Source organism: Artemia sp. Qi Xiang Cuo, chromosome 19 (genome assembly GCF_049724085.1).
Source record: "Artemia sp. Qi Xiang Cuo chromosome 19, ASM4972408v1, whole genome shotgun sequence".
NCBI lineage: Eukaryota > Metazoa > Arthropoda > Branchiopoda > Anostraca > Artemiidae > Artemia > Artemia sp. Qi Xiang Cuo.
Window position 1 is genome coordinate 51,819,091 of NC_142812.1, and position 16,591 is coordinate 51,835,681.

The window sequence follows — 16,591 nt, forward strand, 5'->3', positions numbered from 1 at the left end:
GAATGATTTCAGGTAAAAGAGTAGAGTCCATTTAATTTTAAAAATTTTAAAAAAAATATCAAAAATAAATATTAATATTAAAAATTTAAAAGTGTTATAATAAAAAATTTATTTTTTAAAAAATAGTATTTTTTAAACATTATAATTTTTATAAAAAATACCGATGGACGAATTTCTTTAGAAGCACTATTAATTCAAGATGTTATAGCTTGGATATGGTATGCGATTTATTGGAATTTGTTCTATTTAATACATTTATAAGATTTAGTGGGAATTTATGTAAACAAACCGTAGGTATTCCTATGGGTGGGAATGCAAGTCCATTCATAGCAGACCTGTTTTTAAGTCAATTAGAATATGAATATATGATAAATAAAAATAGCCCAAGCAACGTAAAATATAACCTTTCAAATAATAAAATATATCTGGACGATCTCTTGGTAATAAATTGTGCAGAGTTTATTGATATTTCAAAAAATATTTATCCACAAGAGTTAATTCTTGAGCCTAGCTATGGGATGGGACACTCCGACCATTTCTTAGATTTAAATATTAATATTTCAAATAATAATAAATTAGTTTTTAAATTATATAATAAAACGGATGATTTTAATTTTGAAGTAATTAATTTTCCATATCTTGAAAGTAATATACATTCAAATATTACTTATTCGGCTTATTATTCCCAATTATTTAGGTATGCAAAAATATGCAGTAATTACACAGATTTTAAAAATAGATGTAAAAAGTTGAGCGAAAAACTGATCTTAAGAGGTTTTTCTGCCAAAAAAATTAGTTGGCAATTCCAAAAATTTAGTTTCATGTATCATGAACTCTTAAGTAAATATACAAAACATTATAATGAAATACTGAATGATATTTTGTTATAATTTCTCGCAGTTTGAGTTTCTATGGGTTCTAAACAAGCTTGAGTATCTTTAAATTGGTAATTGTTTCCAGATACCAATAAAAGATACATCTGGACATGTCGTCATTTGTTCCAGAATTATCTCTTTCAGTGACCTCTGGGATTTGATTATGGAAACATTGAAACACTGTTTGTATGTAATTTTTAATAGCTTGACTAGTATGCATGTATTTCACAGGTTTGACCTGACATAGGGTTACCATATAGATCTTATGGTAGAGGCGCCACCGTGCTGGGTAAAGAATGTAAAGCCTCGAAACCCGTTAAGGCCGGTGGTATTCTTCTGATGAGCCCTAAATGGAAGGTTTCACTTGGAAATATTTTGCTAGATTTAAGGTGCTTTTGCGGGTAATTTTACAACGACTTACATTTATTGATGACAACTTTGCATGGATTCGGACTTTTCTATTTGGTTGATGGTTTGGGTATACTGTTTGGTCCTAGGTAGTTGGATGGGTGTGTAAGGTGAGAGCCTCGTTCAAGTGCACATTTGTCTCAATTGCTGGATTAGGACGACAGTTTTTTTTTTTTTTTTTTTTTTTTTTTTTTTTTTTTTTTTTTTTTTTTTTGCCAAGTAATTACCTCTTAAACATAATATAAGTTTCATCAAGTTTAGTCCTACCCATCAAAAGTTAGGCGCCTGAGAAAATTTGGATCATTTTTGAAAAAAGGGAAAAAGACCCCCTAAAAGCTATAGAACCTTAATGAAAATCACACCATCAGATTCAGCATATCAGAAAACTCTACTGTACAGGTTTCAAGCTTCTATGTGCAAAAATGTGGAATTTTGTGTTTTTTGTCTGAAGAAAGATCACGGATGCGTGTTTTTTTTGTTTTTGTTGTTTTTTTCCCAGGGGTGATCGTATCGACCCAGTGGTCTTAGAATATCGTGGGAGATCTCATTCAAACGGAAATTAAAAGTTCTAGTGCTCTTTTTAAGTGACCAAAAAAAATGGAGGGCAACTAGGCCCTCTCCCACGCTCATTTTTTTTTCCCAAAGTCACCCAGTCAAAATTTTGAGAGAGCCATTTTGTTCACCATGGTTGAAAATATAATAAATATGTCTTTTAGGATGACTTAATCCCCCGAAGTCCCTGGGGGGAGGGCTGAAAGTTATTAACTTTACCCAATGTTTACATATAGTATTGGTTATTGGGTATTATACATACGTTTTCAAGGGGGATTTTTTTTTCTGGTCGGGTGGGGAGGGGTTGGGGGTTTTGTGGGCGGATATGTCCAGGGAGGACGTGGTCAGGGGGGAAGTGACATTTCTAAGACGGGGGGTCCAGATTTCCCAGCATAATTTAAAAAAAGATCAGAAATTAAATAAAAAATAAACAAGTTTTTCAACTGAAAGTAAGGAGCAACACCAAAACTTAAAACGAACAGAAATTATCAAGTTTATCATTGGGTTTGCCCCCTAGTCAATACCTCGCTCTTTAAGCCAAAGGTTTTTTAGGAATGTCTTAATAGATATTTATTCTAATTAAATACCATTTTGTGTATGGGTTCATTTTTAAAGAATTGTAAAAAAATTAAAACTTAAGCTTAAAGTGGGTATTTTTGACGTGGGGGCGAACCCCCTAATATACGTATTAAAAATATATGAATTTAGAAGTTCGTTATGTAAGTTAATTCGTAAGTAACGTATATTTATTACTAATAAAAATGTTCGTATCTAAAATTAAAGAACTTTTGAGAAAGCCATTTAACCAAATAAAAGTAAAATTAATATGCATTTTTTTTTAATTATTCATGTACGGTGAGCCAAAATCAAAACCTCCATTAATTCAAAAACGTTCAAAAATTAAATAAATAAAAAACTAGTTTTTTTTAACTGAAAGTAAGGAGCAACATTAAAACTTAAAACGAACAGAAATTATTCCGTATATGAAAGGACTGTCCCCTCCTCAACGCCTCGCTCTTTACGCTAAAGTTTTTTATTGTTTTAAGAAATAGAGTTGTGAGGAATAGTCTAACTATTCCTCACAACGTTTTGTCTATTCCTGAGGAATAGACAAAACGAACGCACAGGGAATGAACTCCTCTTTTGATACTCCTCGTGAGCATTTTGGGATTCGTCTACTATGCAACCAAGAAAGGTCTCTTTAAAGTTTTTAAGAAGGACAAATCGGTCATTCAGGTCTCCTTCTCTATTATCTGACTGCGTGCCACTATTCTTCTACTATGCGACCAAGAAAGGTCTCTTTTAAGTTTTTTAAGAAGGACAAATCGGTCATTCAGGTCTCCTTCTCTGTTATCTGACTGCTTGCCACCATTTTTCGACTATGCGACCAAGAAAGGTCTCTTTTAAGTTTTTTAAGAAGGACAAATCGGTCATTCAGGTCTCCTTCTCTATTATCTGACTGCTTGCCACCATTCTTCTTATATGCCTGGTGGCCGTTTTGCTGCTCAAGTGTTGCAATGCTTTTTCATTTTTTTCTTCTTTTTTTTGTGTCCATTGAGGCAATAATCCATGGTTCGACCCCTAGTTTATTCAAAGGAGTAATGGCAGAAATAAATACGCAAAAAAATAAATTAAAATGTCTTTCTAAAAAAAAATATTAAAATGTCTTTTCTAAAAAAATTAAAGGTTCTAAAAAAATAAAAATTAATAGCCTTGAATGACTTCCACTTTAGCACATTTTGACAACAAACTGGTGATGTATTAGTCACTAACTGTAACTACTCTATTGGCCTAAGATGACCAATTCATCCTCCTGGAACAAAAAATCGAGTGTGAATAAGAAAGGAAATTGTGAAAATTGTTTTGATATCCTAGGATGAGGATATCGAATTTCATTAGAAATTCCTCTAATAAAATTTGTAAAATTGAGCTCAATTGCGCCATTTGTCCTATATTTTGTGCAATCTGAAATATATTGAGTTAGTGGTATCAATTCACCAAAAAGGGGGGGGGGGGTGGTACAAGATAACATTTAATATATACCCCGGATTGTCGTTGTTTTGGGAGTTTTTCTAATTAAAATATATTTATTTTTTATTTTTATACCTTGAAATTTAAACTAAAGTAATTTTAAGAATAGAAAGGAGTGAGAATGAGAATAAGAAATTGTGTTAATTTATACGTTAACTACTCTATGTAAAAACCGTAGAAGTGCAATATAACAATCAATGACCTTCTGTTCAACAACGCATAACAACACAAACGCCGAGTTGCTTCTGTTCTCTTGTGAGGAGAAGCTCATTTGGTTGTTATGACCTGCTTCCGTAGTTTTTACATGGAGTAGTTATTGGTTTGATTTTTCTTCTTGTTCTCTTTTGATTTTATATCCTTTGTTTTATCAAAAAAAATATTCGTTTGGTTGTTCTTACTTTTTACTTGCCTGACATGACTATAGACGTGTTGTGACCAGGGCCGTATCCAGGATCTTTGTTCATGGCGGGGTGGGATAGAAGAAAACAACTTTAAAAAACTAATCAAAACGTGCTTTTATGTATTTTTATTACGTTTTTACGAGTCGGGCAAACTGTTCGGAGAGAGGGGGATTCAAGTTCTATGACTATATACCTTAGTTCTGCCCTAGGATGGATGATGTATCAACAAGCTGTGTATCTATCAACAAGTAAAGATGACATCATTTTTATGCAAAAGCCAAGACAGATAGTCTGAGTGAGAGGCAAAGCTGGCATAAGCCTTTTTCAGGATTGCATAAAAATTATGTCATTTTCACTTGTTGATTGATAGACTATCATCCATCTATCCTAGGGCAGAACATCTTGGTTGTGACCTATTGCTTTCGAGATTTTCTTTTTTCATATTTTCTCTATATTTACTTTACTTTCATATTTACTTTCATATTTAGTTCTTCACTTTTTCAAAATTAGCTTCTATAAGGATAGAAAAACTGAAGAATTAAACTGGTCCAGATTTGTCGGCAGATCTGGTCTTGTTACACAGACTTGTCTGATCTTGTTTGTGATTAAATAAAAAAAAGACTAGTTTTTTTAACTGAAGTAAGGAGCGACATTAAAACTTAAAACGAACAGAAATTACTCCGTATATGAAAAGGGCGGTCCTCTACTCAACCCCTCGCTCTTTACGCTAAAGTTTTTTTTTTATTTGAAAGAAAAATAAACCGTACATGAATAATTAAAACGAAATTTGCATATTAATTTTACTTTTTTCTGGCTAAATGGCTTTCTTGAAATTTTCTTCTGACGTAACTTACGTATTAACTTACGTAACGAACTTCTATATTCGTATGTTTTTATTACGTATATTAGGGAGTTCGCTCCCTAGTCAATACCTCACTCCTTACGCTAAAGTTCGAATTTTGTTCGTATCACAAACCCTTGAATCACACAGGCCGGTTAATTAGATTAGTTAGCTCTTTTGAAAGTACTAAAAAAAACTTTGGCGTAAAGAGCGAGGTATTGACTAGGGGATGACCCCCCTGATATAGGTAATAAATTCTGTTCATCTTAAGTTTTAGTGTTGCTCCTTATTTTCAGTTGAAAAAACTTGTTTGTTTTTTTTAATTTCTAATATTTTTTTAAATAATGCTGGGAAATGCAGCATCCCCTTCATAGAAATGTCCCTTCCCCCAAGGAAACCACCTCCATAGAAAGATCCTTCGCTGTAACGTTCTCCTCTGACCCCCCCCTCCCACCAGAAAAAAATCCCACCTGAAATCGTCTGTATGCTTCCCAGTAAACCAGACTATATGCAAACAATGGGCAAAGTTCATAACTTGCAGCCGTTCCCCCGGGAATCGTGGGGGATTAAGTCATTCTCAAAGACATATCTATTAGAGTTACGACTATGCTGAACAAAATGGCTATATCAAAATTTTGATTGGATGACTTCGGGAGAAAAATGAGCGAAGGAGGGGGCCAAGTTTCCCTCCAATTTTTTGGTCAATTAAAAAGGACACTATAAATTTTAATTTACGTTTGAATGAGTCCTCTCACGATATTCTACGACCACTGGGTCGATACTATCACCCCTGGGAAAAAAAACAACAAAAACAAAAAACAAATAAACACGCATCCGTGATCTTTCTTCTGGTAAAAAATACACAATTCCACATTTTTGCAGATAGGAGCTTGAAAGTTCTTTAGTAGGGTTCTCTGATATGCTGAATCTAATGGTGAGATTTTCATTTAGGTTCTATAACTTTTAGGGGTTGTTTCCCCTTTTTTCGAAAATTTTCGTGTAACTTTTGATAGGTAACATTTATGAAACTTATATATCTATTTGATGAAACTTATATATCTATTGGTATCAAAACTCCGTTTTTTAGAGTTTCGGTTACTATTGAGCCGGGTCGCTCCTTACTTACAGTTCGTTACAATGAACTGTTTGATCATTATCTTCCCCGTATTTTTCATCTAGTTCGTTGTTGTTTTTCTGTTCATTCTGGTTTTATTTTTTTTCTTTCTAATGCATTGTTCCACTTTTTCTTGTCTTTTTAGTGCATTGTAGATAAACAATAATGATGAAGCAAAGAAACACGACAATCGTGTTCAGCCTATATTTAGATAGATAAGTCTTTATTGCAACAAAAGCCGCTTTGGCCCATGGCAAAAGACAAATCATGTTGAACGATGTTGGCACAATGTATTTTTTTTTTTTCTTGGTCTTAGACCAGGACCCTTCGTATCGAAAGAGTTGTCGTAAAAACTTCGGAGAGGACTCATTTGATTGGAAATTGGAGTGGCTAGTGCCCTTTTTAATAGCAGAAAGTGAATGGAAAGCAACTAATAGCCCTTCCACGCCCACCATTACCCTAGACACATCCAATCAAAATTTTGAGATTGCCATTTTGTTCAGCGTAGTTGATTTCCAGATGAAAATTATGTTTTTGATGAAGATACTCCCCCACAGCCCTCAGGGCAAGGGTTATAAGTTATGACCTGGGGGCATATAATGTTTGTTTTAGAAATAGTTGTCGTTGAAACTACAAAAAGGCTCGTTCGATTGGAAATTGAAAGGGCTAGTGCCCTTTTTAATAGTCAAAAGTGATTGGATGGCAACTAACCCCCCTTTCACTCCCACCATTTCCCCAAACACATCCAATCAAAATTTTGAGATAGCCATTTTGTTCAACGTAGTTGAAAGTTCTGGAAATTAGGATGACAACCTCTCCCATCCCTCCTCCCCCACAGCCCTCAGGGCAAGGGTTGTAAGTTATGCCCTGGGGGCATATAAGGTTTTTTATAGAAAGCGTTGTCGTAGAAACTTCAAAAAGAGCTCATTTGATTGGAAATTGAAATGGCTAGTGCCCTTTTTTAATAGTCGGAAGTGATTGGAAGGTAACTAACACTGAAAAAACACTTGGCACTTTACTGAAAAAATACAAATGAATGTGCATTGTCAGTTTAATATACAGATACTGATATTTAGTAACCAAAATTTTGATATTACTTGATTTATTAAAGTTATCAAAGTAAAAACATTTGTATTTATGTTTTTTCAGAAAAGTGCAAATTATGTTCTGGCCTTGGGAAGGCATAGGGGTTTTTGAACCCTAATCATAATAATTTCTGCTCGTTTTGAGTTTGGCTCGGTTTTTTATTGTAATTCCTGTTCGTTTTGGGTTTCATTTATTTATCGATGCTGATTTGTGGTAGTTTCACGCTCGGTAGATTATTGTTTTGCTCATTTTTGGTTTAATGGAGTTCCTTAATTTTCTTTGAAAAACTTATTTTGTGGAAAAAGTTTTTTTTAATTAATAACACAAAGTAATAACGCATGATACTAATGCATAACAAAAAATAGTACATAATAATAACAATGAAAAATCAACAATTGCAAAATAAAAATAAACATAATAAGGCACATAATACCATAAAACTAACTCAAATAATTACACAAAATGTCACCCATCTGATCGATAGATTCTAATTGCTTTAATTGCAAATGGGCCATGGCTACAAAAAGGAAAAAGAAAATACTTCAAGCACACCTTATAAATATTCTAACGTACTATATTAATTCGATTTGAAAAATAATTATTTCGTAGGATTTGGGTTAATTTATTCTTTTGGAATATTTTGAAATTATATCGACTGAACTTTATTCTTTTTTGGCTGGCAGTAAATTAAGGATTAAGAGGATTTCTTTATATTTCTGATTACTTTGGACGTGGTTAATTCCCCAAATGTTTTGTAGAAAATGTCCTCCTTTCCGATCGTTTAATGATGTCGAATCGATAACTGGATACATTCTAAGACAACATTGGCTATACATGACGTATGAAACAAAGATAAGAACGGATATAATAAATGAAAAATAAAATCAAATAGGTGAGAAAAAACAAAGATTTCGTCAACCAGTGGCAAAATCTGAAAACAAGCAAATGTTTCGACAAGGACCTCCGCCAAGTCGTCCTCAGTGCTCAGAAAAAAACGAAGACAGAATCTAACCTTTTGAAGTGAACTCTACAAGTGTCTTTCTCTTCTTGTAGAGTTCACTTCGAAAGGTTAATTTTTTATTTATTTTTTTCAAAGAAAAAAATTTCTTTGTAATAGAATGATTTTCTAAGTTAAACTTGGTTTAAAGTTGGATTTTAAGCCTAATAAATGAAAAGAATTAGCATCAAATTTACGGAACTTTGCGATTTATTTACTAATAATGCTAAAATAAAATTATTAAAATTGAGTGATGAAAGTTTAACATATTGGGTTAAAGTAATATTTGATATTATTTGGCAACTAAAATAATTCTTTATTGTTGGTTATGACGGTACTTATTAATTTCTATATAAAGTTGCAACTTCGCGGGCATGTGAAGTTTCGTGTTTTCGTTCTTGATATATTTGGCGATTGCTGGAATTAGTAAATTTGCTGTCGCAAACGTTCGATTTGAAGCTTATTCTTGCAATTGCTGTTTAAAAAAAAATATTATCCTGGAGGGATTTAGAAGGTGACGCCTGACTTCCAAAACGTACCATGATTTCAATCTTTCCAAAACTAATATTAATTCTCCTCCTAGGATTTCTCCTGGTGGATGGGGGAGATTCTGTTTTCCAGCCAATCTGGGAACGAGGGAGAGGTCGCATAACCCTCGTTTGACATTTTCCCTCTTTTCCTTGTCAATTTGTTGTTCAAAATGTTTAGTTTCTACAGTTAATCAGAAACAAGGCAAGCTGAGTAAAGTTTTGGTGTTTTGTGGGTTCATTGTTTGTCTGATTTGCGTGCTCTGTCGGTTAAAAAAGTGTCATAAAAATGTCCTTTTTTTCATATTGTCAGTCATTTTTCTCTTATTCAGTCACACAGGCAAGTTGCTCATATATATTGAGACATCACAATTTATTCAGAGAATAGTTTCATTTCTTGTTTTATTTTGTCCATGAAAAAGAGAAAAGGGTTGGCATGTTGACATTAGTGGGATGGCATATTTTGGCGGTGCCGTTCTTATATCCCTTTCATGTGCGCAAACGGACTCGACCCATAGAGGGAACTATAGGATAATGAAAAACTAATACTTTTAGGCCACCATTTTTAGATGGGGAATAATTAGTCCTTGGGAGAAAACTTCCTACTCCTTCAGCACTATATGTGCACGTACGAACCTTTTTTCTTTCTTCTGTAATTTTGAAGTGATCTGGGTTCAGCTTATGTATATGTTGGTTCTTTTTCGTAGCGTTCTTACTTTCAAACCCGTTAGGATTTGCATATCCGAGCCGGATTGGCAAATCCTTGGGCACGGGAACATAGGGTTGCTCATCAGGGTTTTTTAAACGTAATATACTTCACATTTGGGCCGTATCCAGGATTTTTTTTTGGGGGGGGGGGGTACAAAAATAAATTTAAAAAATGCATCAATTTTTTTTATTCATTTTTTTTACGTGTTTTACGAGTCGGACAAACATTTCGGGGGGGGGTGACTCCCCCCTGGATACGCCCTTGCATTTGGGATACACCAATATAAGGTATTTCTTTTTGAACGAATTAATTTCAATATGAACCATGTTAAAACGTCGACGATCTGATTCTTTGGTATTGTCCAATGGCTAACTTTCCTCCATTTTAATTTCAGAAAGAGATACAAGCCATGAGTTCTTGCAATCATGAGAACGTGGTTAACTATTATACAAGTTTCGTTGTCAAGGATGAACTTTGGCTCGTGTTGAAGTTGCTTGCTGGTGGTTCCCTTTTAGACTTGATTAAATATAGAATTAACACAAGCGACTGTCGGAATGGTGTTTTTGATGAAGCCACAATTGCGGCAATCCTCAAAGAAGTTCTGAAAGGCCTGGAATATTTTCACAATAATGGACAAATCCATAGGTAAAGGACTTAATCGCAATATTAATTTAAATGCTTGGACAGTTTTAATATCATGGTGGCTTGCAGATTGCAGGAATCTCCAGATTTATTCATATAGTTTTTCGCTTCATTCTCAGTTGTGTTTCGAAGTTTTTCTTACCTTAGTTCCCCTTTCTGGCTATTTTTTTTTCTTTATATGTTGAATTTCTTTTTCTCTTTTTTTGTCGATTGTGGATAGTTTCTTATCTTGAACTCAAAAGTGCACTCACGTTCGGCGGTTTTGTTTTGTTGTTTTTTTAAGGGGGTCGGGTTATCCTGATGGAGGGCCAAAATTAGAAAAGACGCATTTAGGATGCTATTCTCAAAGTTTTTTGCGAGGTACCGTCAGACCAATATCTGAGAAAGGGGGGATTATCTCCTCTCTCTTATTGCAGGTTTGCTTGGATGCATTATTAAAGATTATTTATTTATTTTCATTTAAACCAAAAAGGGAGTAAGCTATATACTTGTCCCTTTAAAAAAGGGATATTCTTTAATGTCTGCATCTTCCTCGTGTCTTATGTTTGCTTATTTATTTAATTATTTTTTTATAACGCCAAACCTAATAATATAATTTATCTGTTTCATCAGAGGAAAAAATGTGCTTTGTGAAGATGCGTGAATGAAAATCCGAAATTTAAGTCAAATTAAAGAGACGTTTTAAAAATAACACATTTTTTTTATCCTATAATAGCTGATATCCTAACTTATCCGTTTAAAGAATTATATTTTGAAAATGTGCGTTTTTTGTGTTTTTTTTTTAAGAAGGTTTAAAATTGGGTACCGGTGCATTATATCTCACCCACCACTATACACGAAAGAAGTCAAGTTTGGTTAATGCTAATGAAATAAAATAAAATAGGATGAATATATAATACTTTAGAAACAAATCTGGGCTATATATTTGCACATTAGGAGGGCGGGGGGGGGGGGGGTAAAGCATAGCATATATTAAATACCTAACCTAGGTACCTTCCCCCTCCCTAAACCTCAAAAAACAACATTTTAAATATTGTAAACGCAATGAGAAATTACGCTTTGCAATCAATTGATCTAGCAAATACACGTTTGACGGGTTTCCATGTCTGGTTTCCTTGTACAGTCTCTAGCGCTGGGTGATATATAATGCATCGGTACCAAAATATATTATAGTGTGTGGAGACGGTTCATTTTGGGGATGGACATTCAAAAGGGAGGAGGGGGGGGGTAGGACCGTCGAAAAGAATCAATGTCTTGAAATGATTGTTTTTTTAAGGTTCATAGTGGTTGCCAGTCTGATTTAACCTCAATTCTGAGGAAGATAGTCGAAAAGATGAATATTCCAATTTTTTCAACCAACTGTAGATCACTCAGTAAAAAAAAGAAGATGATTCGAGGTCGGTGAATGTAAAGATCTAAATCTGGCATATACAAGTAGGACCTATCTTGTCCTTTCGATGCAAATTACAGCTGCAGGCTTGTCGTGAAATATAGGAAAACAAACCTTAAAACTAAAGAAAATGTAATTTTTATCTATCCTAAACCAACACTTTGTCATTATTTAGAACCTAAAATTTGGAAAGGGGGTAATGGTACGGAGTAAATAATGAAGCGTTGACTAGATTATTGAGGTTGAGGCGTGTTTGCAGTTGTGTCTCGGTCGACTGGGTGTTGCAATGAATTGCTAGTTGAAGGAGTTGTATAATTTGGAAGGGAATCACGTATGAGTGTCCTCATCATTCAGCTAAGTGGATGAATTTACTCGAGCACCCACCTTTTTATGGCCTCTGATTGGTTTTAGAGGGTGACTGAGGTCTTTCTTTAGAATACTCGGTTAAAACATGCGTTTTCAATACTTTATAAAATAATGGGTAACTTGATCCAGGCAAAATAAATGCTCAGAAGTTGGTGTTTCCTCACTTTACAAGTGCTTATTTGGGGTTGTTTTATTCTACTTTATTCTTTATTATACTTCATTATACTATTATACTTTATTATATTTTATTTTTACTTTATTATACTATTCTACTTTATTATACTTTATTCTTTATTCACTTTATTTTACCGAAAAATCTAACAAGGAAAAGCTAGTGAAAAACTATTTAAAAGTAAGTAGAAGCCTCCAGCTTCTCCATAGAACAAAATTTTGCTTACATTTGCCCTTTCTTGCGATACAATTCACATAATTAAAAAACGTTTTTTTAATTATTATTTTTTATAGTTTAAGGTCAAGATGATAATTTCATTTCTATTTTGCCAAAAAGACGCTGGTATTGATGGGAATTCCACTTAGACATTGGATGATTGATTAGATAATAATTGGACGACACAATCTATATGTTTACTCTCCAGTGCCCTAATTGGGTTATTAATGTTCTTTTTCTTTTCTGATAGAGAAAGTGAAACTAATGGGAAATTGTTAGTTTTATTTTATTTTTTATTAGTCGATTAAATCTAAGATAACAATAAAAATGGTGAACCATGAACATGACATGAAGAAAGGGCTGCTTTAACTGAAAGCTGCTAACAATGCTTCTTTCCCTAATATGTGATTTAAGAGGCTCTACATATAATCAAGTGCAAATTAGGTGATGTTCTTGAGAAGGCCTGGGGGATGTCAGCCCTACTATTTTTAATTTTGGCTCCTTTTGAGTTTGACTCGGTTATTTATTGTAATTTCTGTTCATTTTGGGTTTCATTTATTTATTGATGGTGATTTGTGGTAGTTTTCAGCTTTGTAATTGTTTGAATCCATTTCTACTCATTCTTGGTTTAATTGAGCTCTTTACTTCTTTTTTTTTTGAGTCGACATAGTGTTATATTTTGTTTGTTTTTTTGTTTGTTTTTTTTTTGGGGGGGGGGCTTGTATTCATCAATAGAAGTCTTTCGGTTGGGCCTATGACGCCTTGTTGCTTTGGAAGAGTCGCGACAGACTACCTCAGTTAGTTTGCGAGAAAGTAATATTTTCTATTGCTGTTTTTTTCTTTTTGAGTCGACATAGTGTTTTTTTTTTTGGGGGGGGGGGGGGCTTTTATTATTCAATATAAGTCTTTCGGTTGGGCCTAGGAAGCCTTGTTGCTTTGGAATAGTCGCGACAAACTACCTCAGTTAGTTTGCGAGAAAATAATATTTTCAATTGCTGGGTTTTTTTTTCGTTATTTTTTCTTTTTGAGTTGACATAGTGTTATATTTTATTTTCTTTTTTTTGGGGGGGGGGGGGGGAGGGGGACTTTTATTCTTCAATAGAAGTATTTAGGTTGGGACGAGTAAGCATTGTTGCTTTGGAATATTCGCAAGCTTTATATTGTCTAAGGCTCGGTTTATTAGTTGCTCTCTTTATTTCATCCTACTGTGAATTTTATTTCGAAACATCAGTCGATACTTACTGGAAATAAAACCATAAACCGAAATTAAAACTGAAGGTGCACTCGAGCCAGATCCTTAATATTATTAGTGATTCCTCCCTGGGTGGGGTAGGGACTTATGATACATAAAAAAGTAAATATGCTCAAAAGCGGGTACTATTTTGGATTTTCTCCTAATTTTGTTAGACCTTGTTCCATACTTACTTACTTTTAATTTCGGCGGGAAACAGACGAAGAACTGTCCTGCCCGGCATCAATAGACTTTACATCCGACGACCACTTAGATCTGTCGGCTGCAGCTTCCCCAGGGATCTTCAGCCGATCCCTGGCCCATCTTTTATCATGCCTACGGAAGCCATCCCATGGCTCAAGATCCTCTTTGAATTTTTGCCAAGTATTTTCCATATTGGGCCATAATACTTGTCCATACTGACTGTTAATATATTGGCATGGTCAGAGCATTTACTTTAATACAGGTTTGGTTTTATTATATGCGCCTCTTAGATAAAAACTTCTCGATCTAAGTAAAGACGGTCGAGGTTTTACCATATTAAAATTGGAGTATAATACTTTTTGCGGATTGAACGGTGCTGATGAAAGATATTAATAACCTCATTTTTAAAATAATGTCTTCTGATTTTGAATCAATTAAACTATCAAAACTAATTCATGAATTAATTAAACTAGTAGCCAAGCCAGTTTGACAGCAGACATAAAAAAGGAAAAAATGCTAGGTGAGGATCAGAAAAAAAATTCTCACTCCCAGCTGAAAATTTGAAGTAGCCTTCCTGCCACTTTCCCAACAAAACTGTGCCTTAAAGATATAACTTAACCTTGAGGCAAACAATGGTAGATTTATCAAAACTTTAGCCTTCATAAAATTAATTATTTATCCATCTGTACGGGTAAAGTATGAAGTATTGACTTCTTTCCTGAAATGCAATTTTTACCCAATTTTGCATATATTTTCAATATATTGAAAAAAGCAAATGCTGAGCTGGAACTTGAGACTCGTAGAATACTAACCCTGCTCCCCGCGGAAGATATTTGGTTCTAATCAGGGGCGTCTTTTGGGGGGGAGGCCAGTTGCCCCCCCCCCAATAATATGGAGAAAAAAATATCATACATAATATGGAAGCACTCTTGCCCCCCCCCCCCACCCCCAATAAAAATGCTGGAGATTCGCCCCTGGTTCTAATACACCTTTGCTGTATTACTATTATAAATAAACGGGCTTTCCTCAGGATTTTTGATACGACTAATTGTATAAATTAGTTAGACATATAATATAATATGAGGCAACTATACAATAAATGGCATTATTTATTCATGAGTAATTTATAATTTATAAAGAACAACCTTGTAATAAATCACACATTATGAATCACAAGTTTCATATAACTTATAATGAACGTGAGGATTTTGTATCATTTTCACTATTAATTCTAATTGTAGAGACATTAAAGCTGGCAATATATTGCTTGGTGAGGATGGAACAGTGCAGATAGCAGATTTTGGAGTTTCATCATGGTTAGCAACCGGTGGAGATTTGTCCAGACAGAAAGCAAGACACACGTTTGTTGGAACTCCTTGCTGGATGGCTCCTGAAGTTATGGAACAGGTGAGTGACGGCCCATTCAAATATAATTAATTATAAACAAATATAATTGTATCAACTGAAAAAATCCAGTAGTTGTGTTCGTTGGGGTGGGGGACTGTCGGATCAGTAGACTCAGTATTACTATTGTGCAAGTGCTCTGTGAAATTAAATATATATAATATAAATTAAATATAATGTAAGGTACTTGTATGAAATACCCCCTACTGCTCAAATTGTTCATTTATTTACGCATTGCAGAACCGGTTTTTTGTTAGTTTCTTTCAGCTTAGAGTGAGACAAGACAAAGTGAAGTGACAGAATAAATGGAAAATATGAAATTTGAGCTATATATTTGCACATTGGTGGAGGGGGGTAAAGTATTTGGACAGTGTGAAGTTAGAAAACAATTTTTACTGCATAATATGCAGAATAATTGTTACCTAATACATTAGGCATGCAGGCCCGCTATACTTTACCCCCCCCCCCCGGTCCTGATACAGTTCTATAAACATAAATTAATTAAATAAACATAAAAAATATTTTCAATAATGCTGTATTTCAAAAATCCCACTAGCATCAGACTATTAATTACATGTTAATTATCTTATTTATAATACAATTAAACAAATTCTGTGTTTGTTCCCACCTACAGCGTTTTGCGGTAAACCCAATTATATTTGAGGATTACGAGCGATATTTCGTTAGCATTTATGCTGAAAACTGAAATCCGCAAATTTGTCCTACGCCGTCGAGAATTCGCTCTAGAATCTAGTGAATAGCTAATTAAAAAAAGAACATATTAATTATGTGTGACATCGTACCAGTTTATTGGATTTTACTGGTTATTTCGTAGCAATAATAAGAGTCTGAATTACAGCAAATGGATGGGAACTCATCTATTGTAGGAGAAGTGAAGCTCTAAACAGAATGGGGTTGAAGAGGAGTAACTGCAGCTCTTATCGCAGAGGCTTTTTCGATGCGTTTTTAGCCCCCACTCCCGAAAAAGGATACACAAATAATTTCTGATTTGCCAGTCTGAATTTACATTTGAAAATAAATAAAATAATTCCAGAGAAAGGATTAAACTTGTAGTGATAATTAATACCAATATAACCCAAATATTTTGATTTCACCCGCAAATCATTTTCAATGAAAAAGAAACAGCTGATGAAATTTTTGCCCTTTCTGCGCCCCTATACAAGTTTGTTCATATGTGCATGTTATGTTTTTTTTTACTTTTTCCCGGTTTTGTTTGCTTAAATTCTAGGTTGTTTTTTTTTTGTCTGTTTTGCTTTTGCTGTTATATTTTATTTCACAAAAAAATGTCTGGATGCTAAATCGAAAATATTTTTATTCGATTTACATTTCTTTTCATCTTCCTAATTAAAATGTTTACTTTTTTCGGTCATTTTCATTTGTTCTTGAAGATGCACATATACGTAA

At 33.9% G+C, this 16,591-nt stretch overlaps 1 protein-coding gene across 1 annotated transcript in view; it reads right to left on the reverse strand.

The window, feature by feature from the left end:
• The window catches only part of LOC148940975 (head-specific guanylate cyclase-like), a 287,023-nt gene that overhangs the window by 226,307 nt on the left and 44,125 nt on the right, over positions 1-16,591 (reverse strand). Inside the window, exon 7 of the mRNA XM_089105123.1 lies at positions 13,788-13,981. Within this exon, the coding sequence (XP_088961249.1) occupies positions 13,788-13,981 (194 nt within the window). The remainder of the gene's footprint in view (positions 1-13,787; positions 13,982-16,591) is intronic.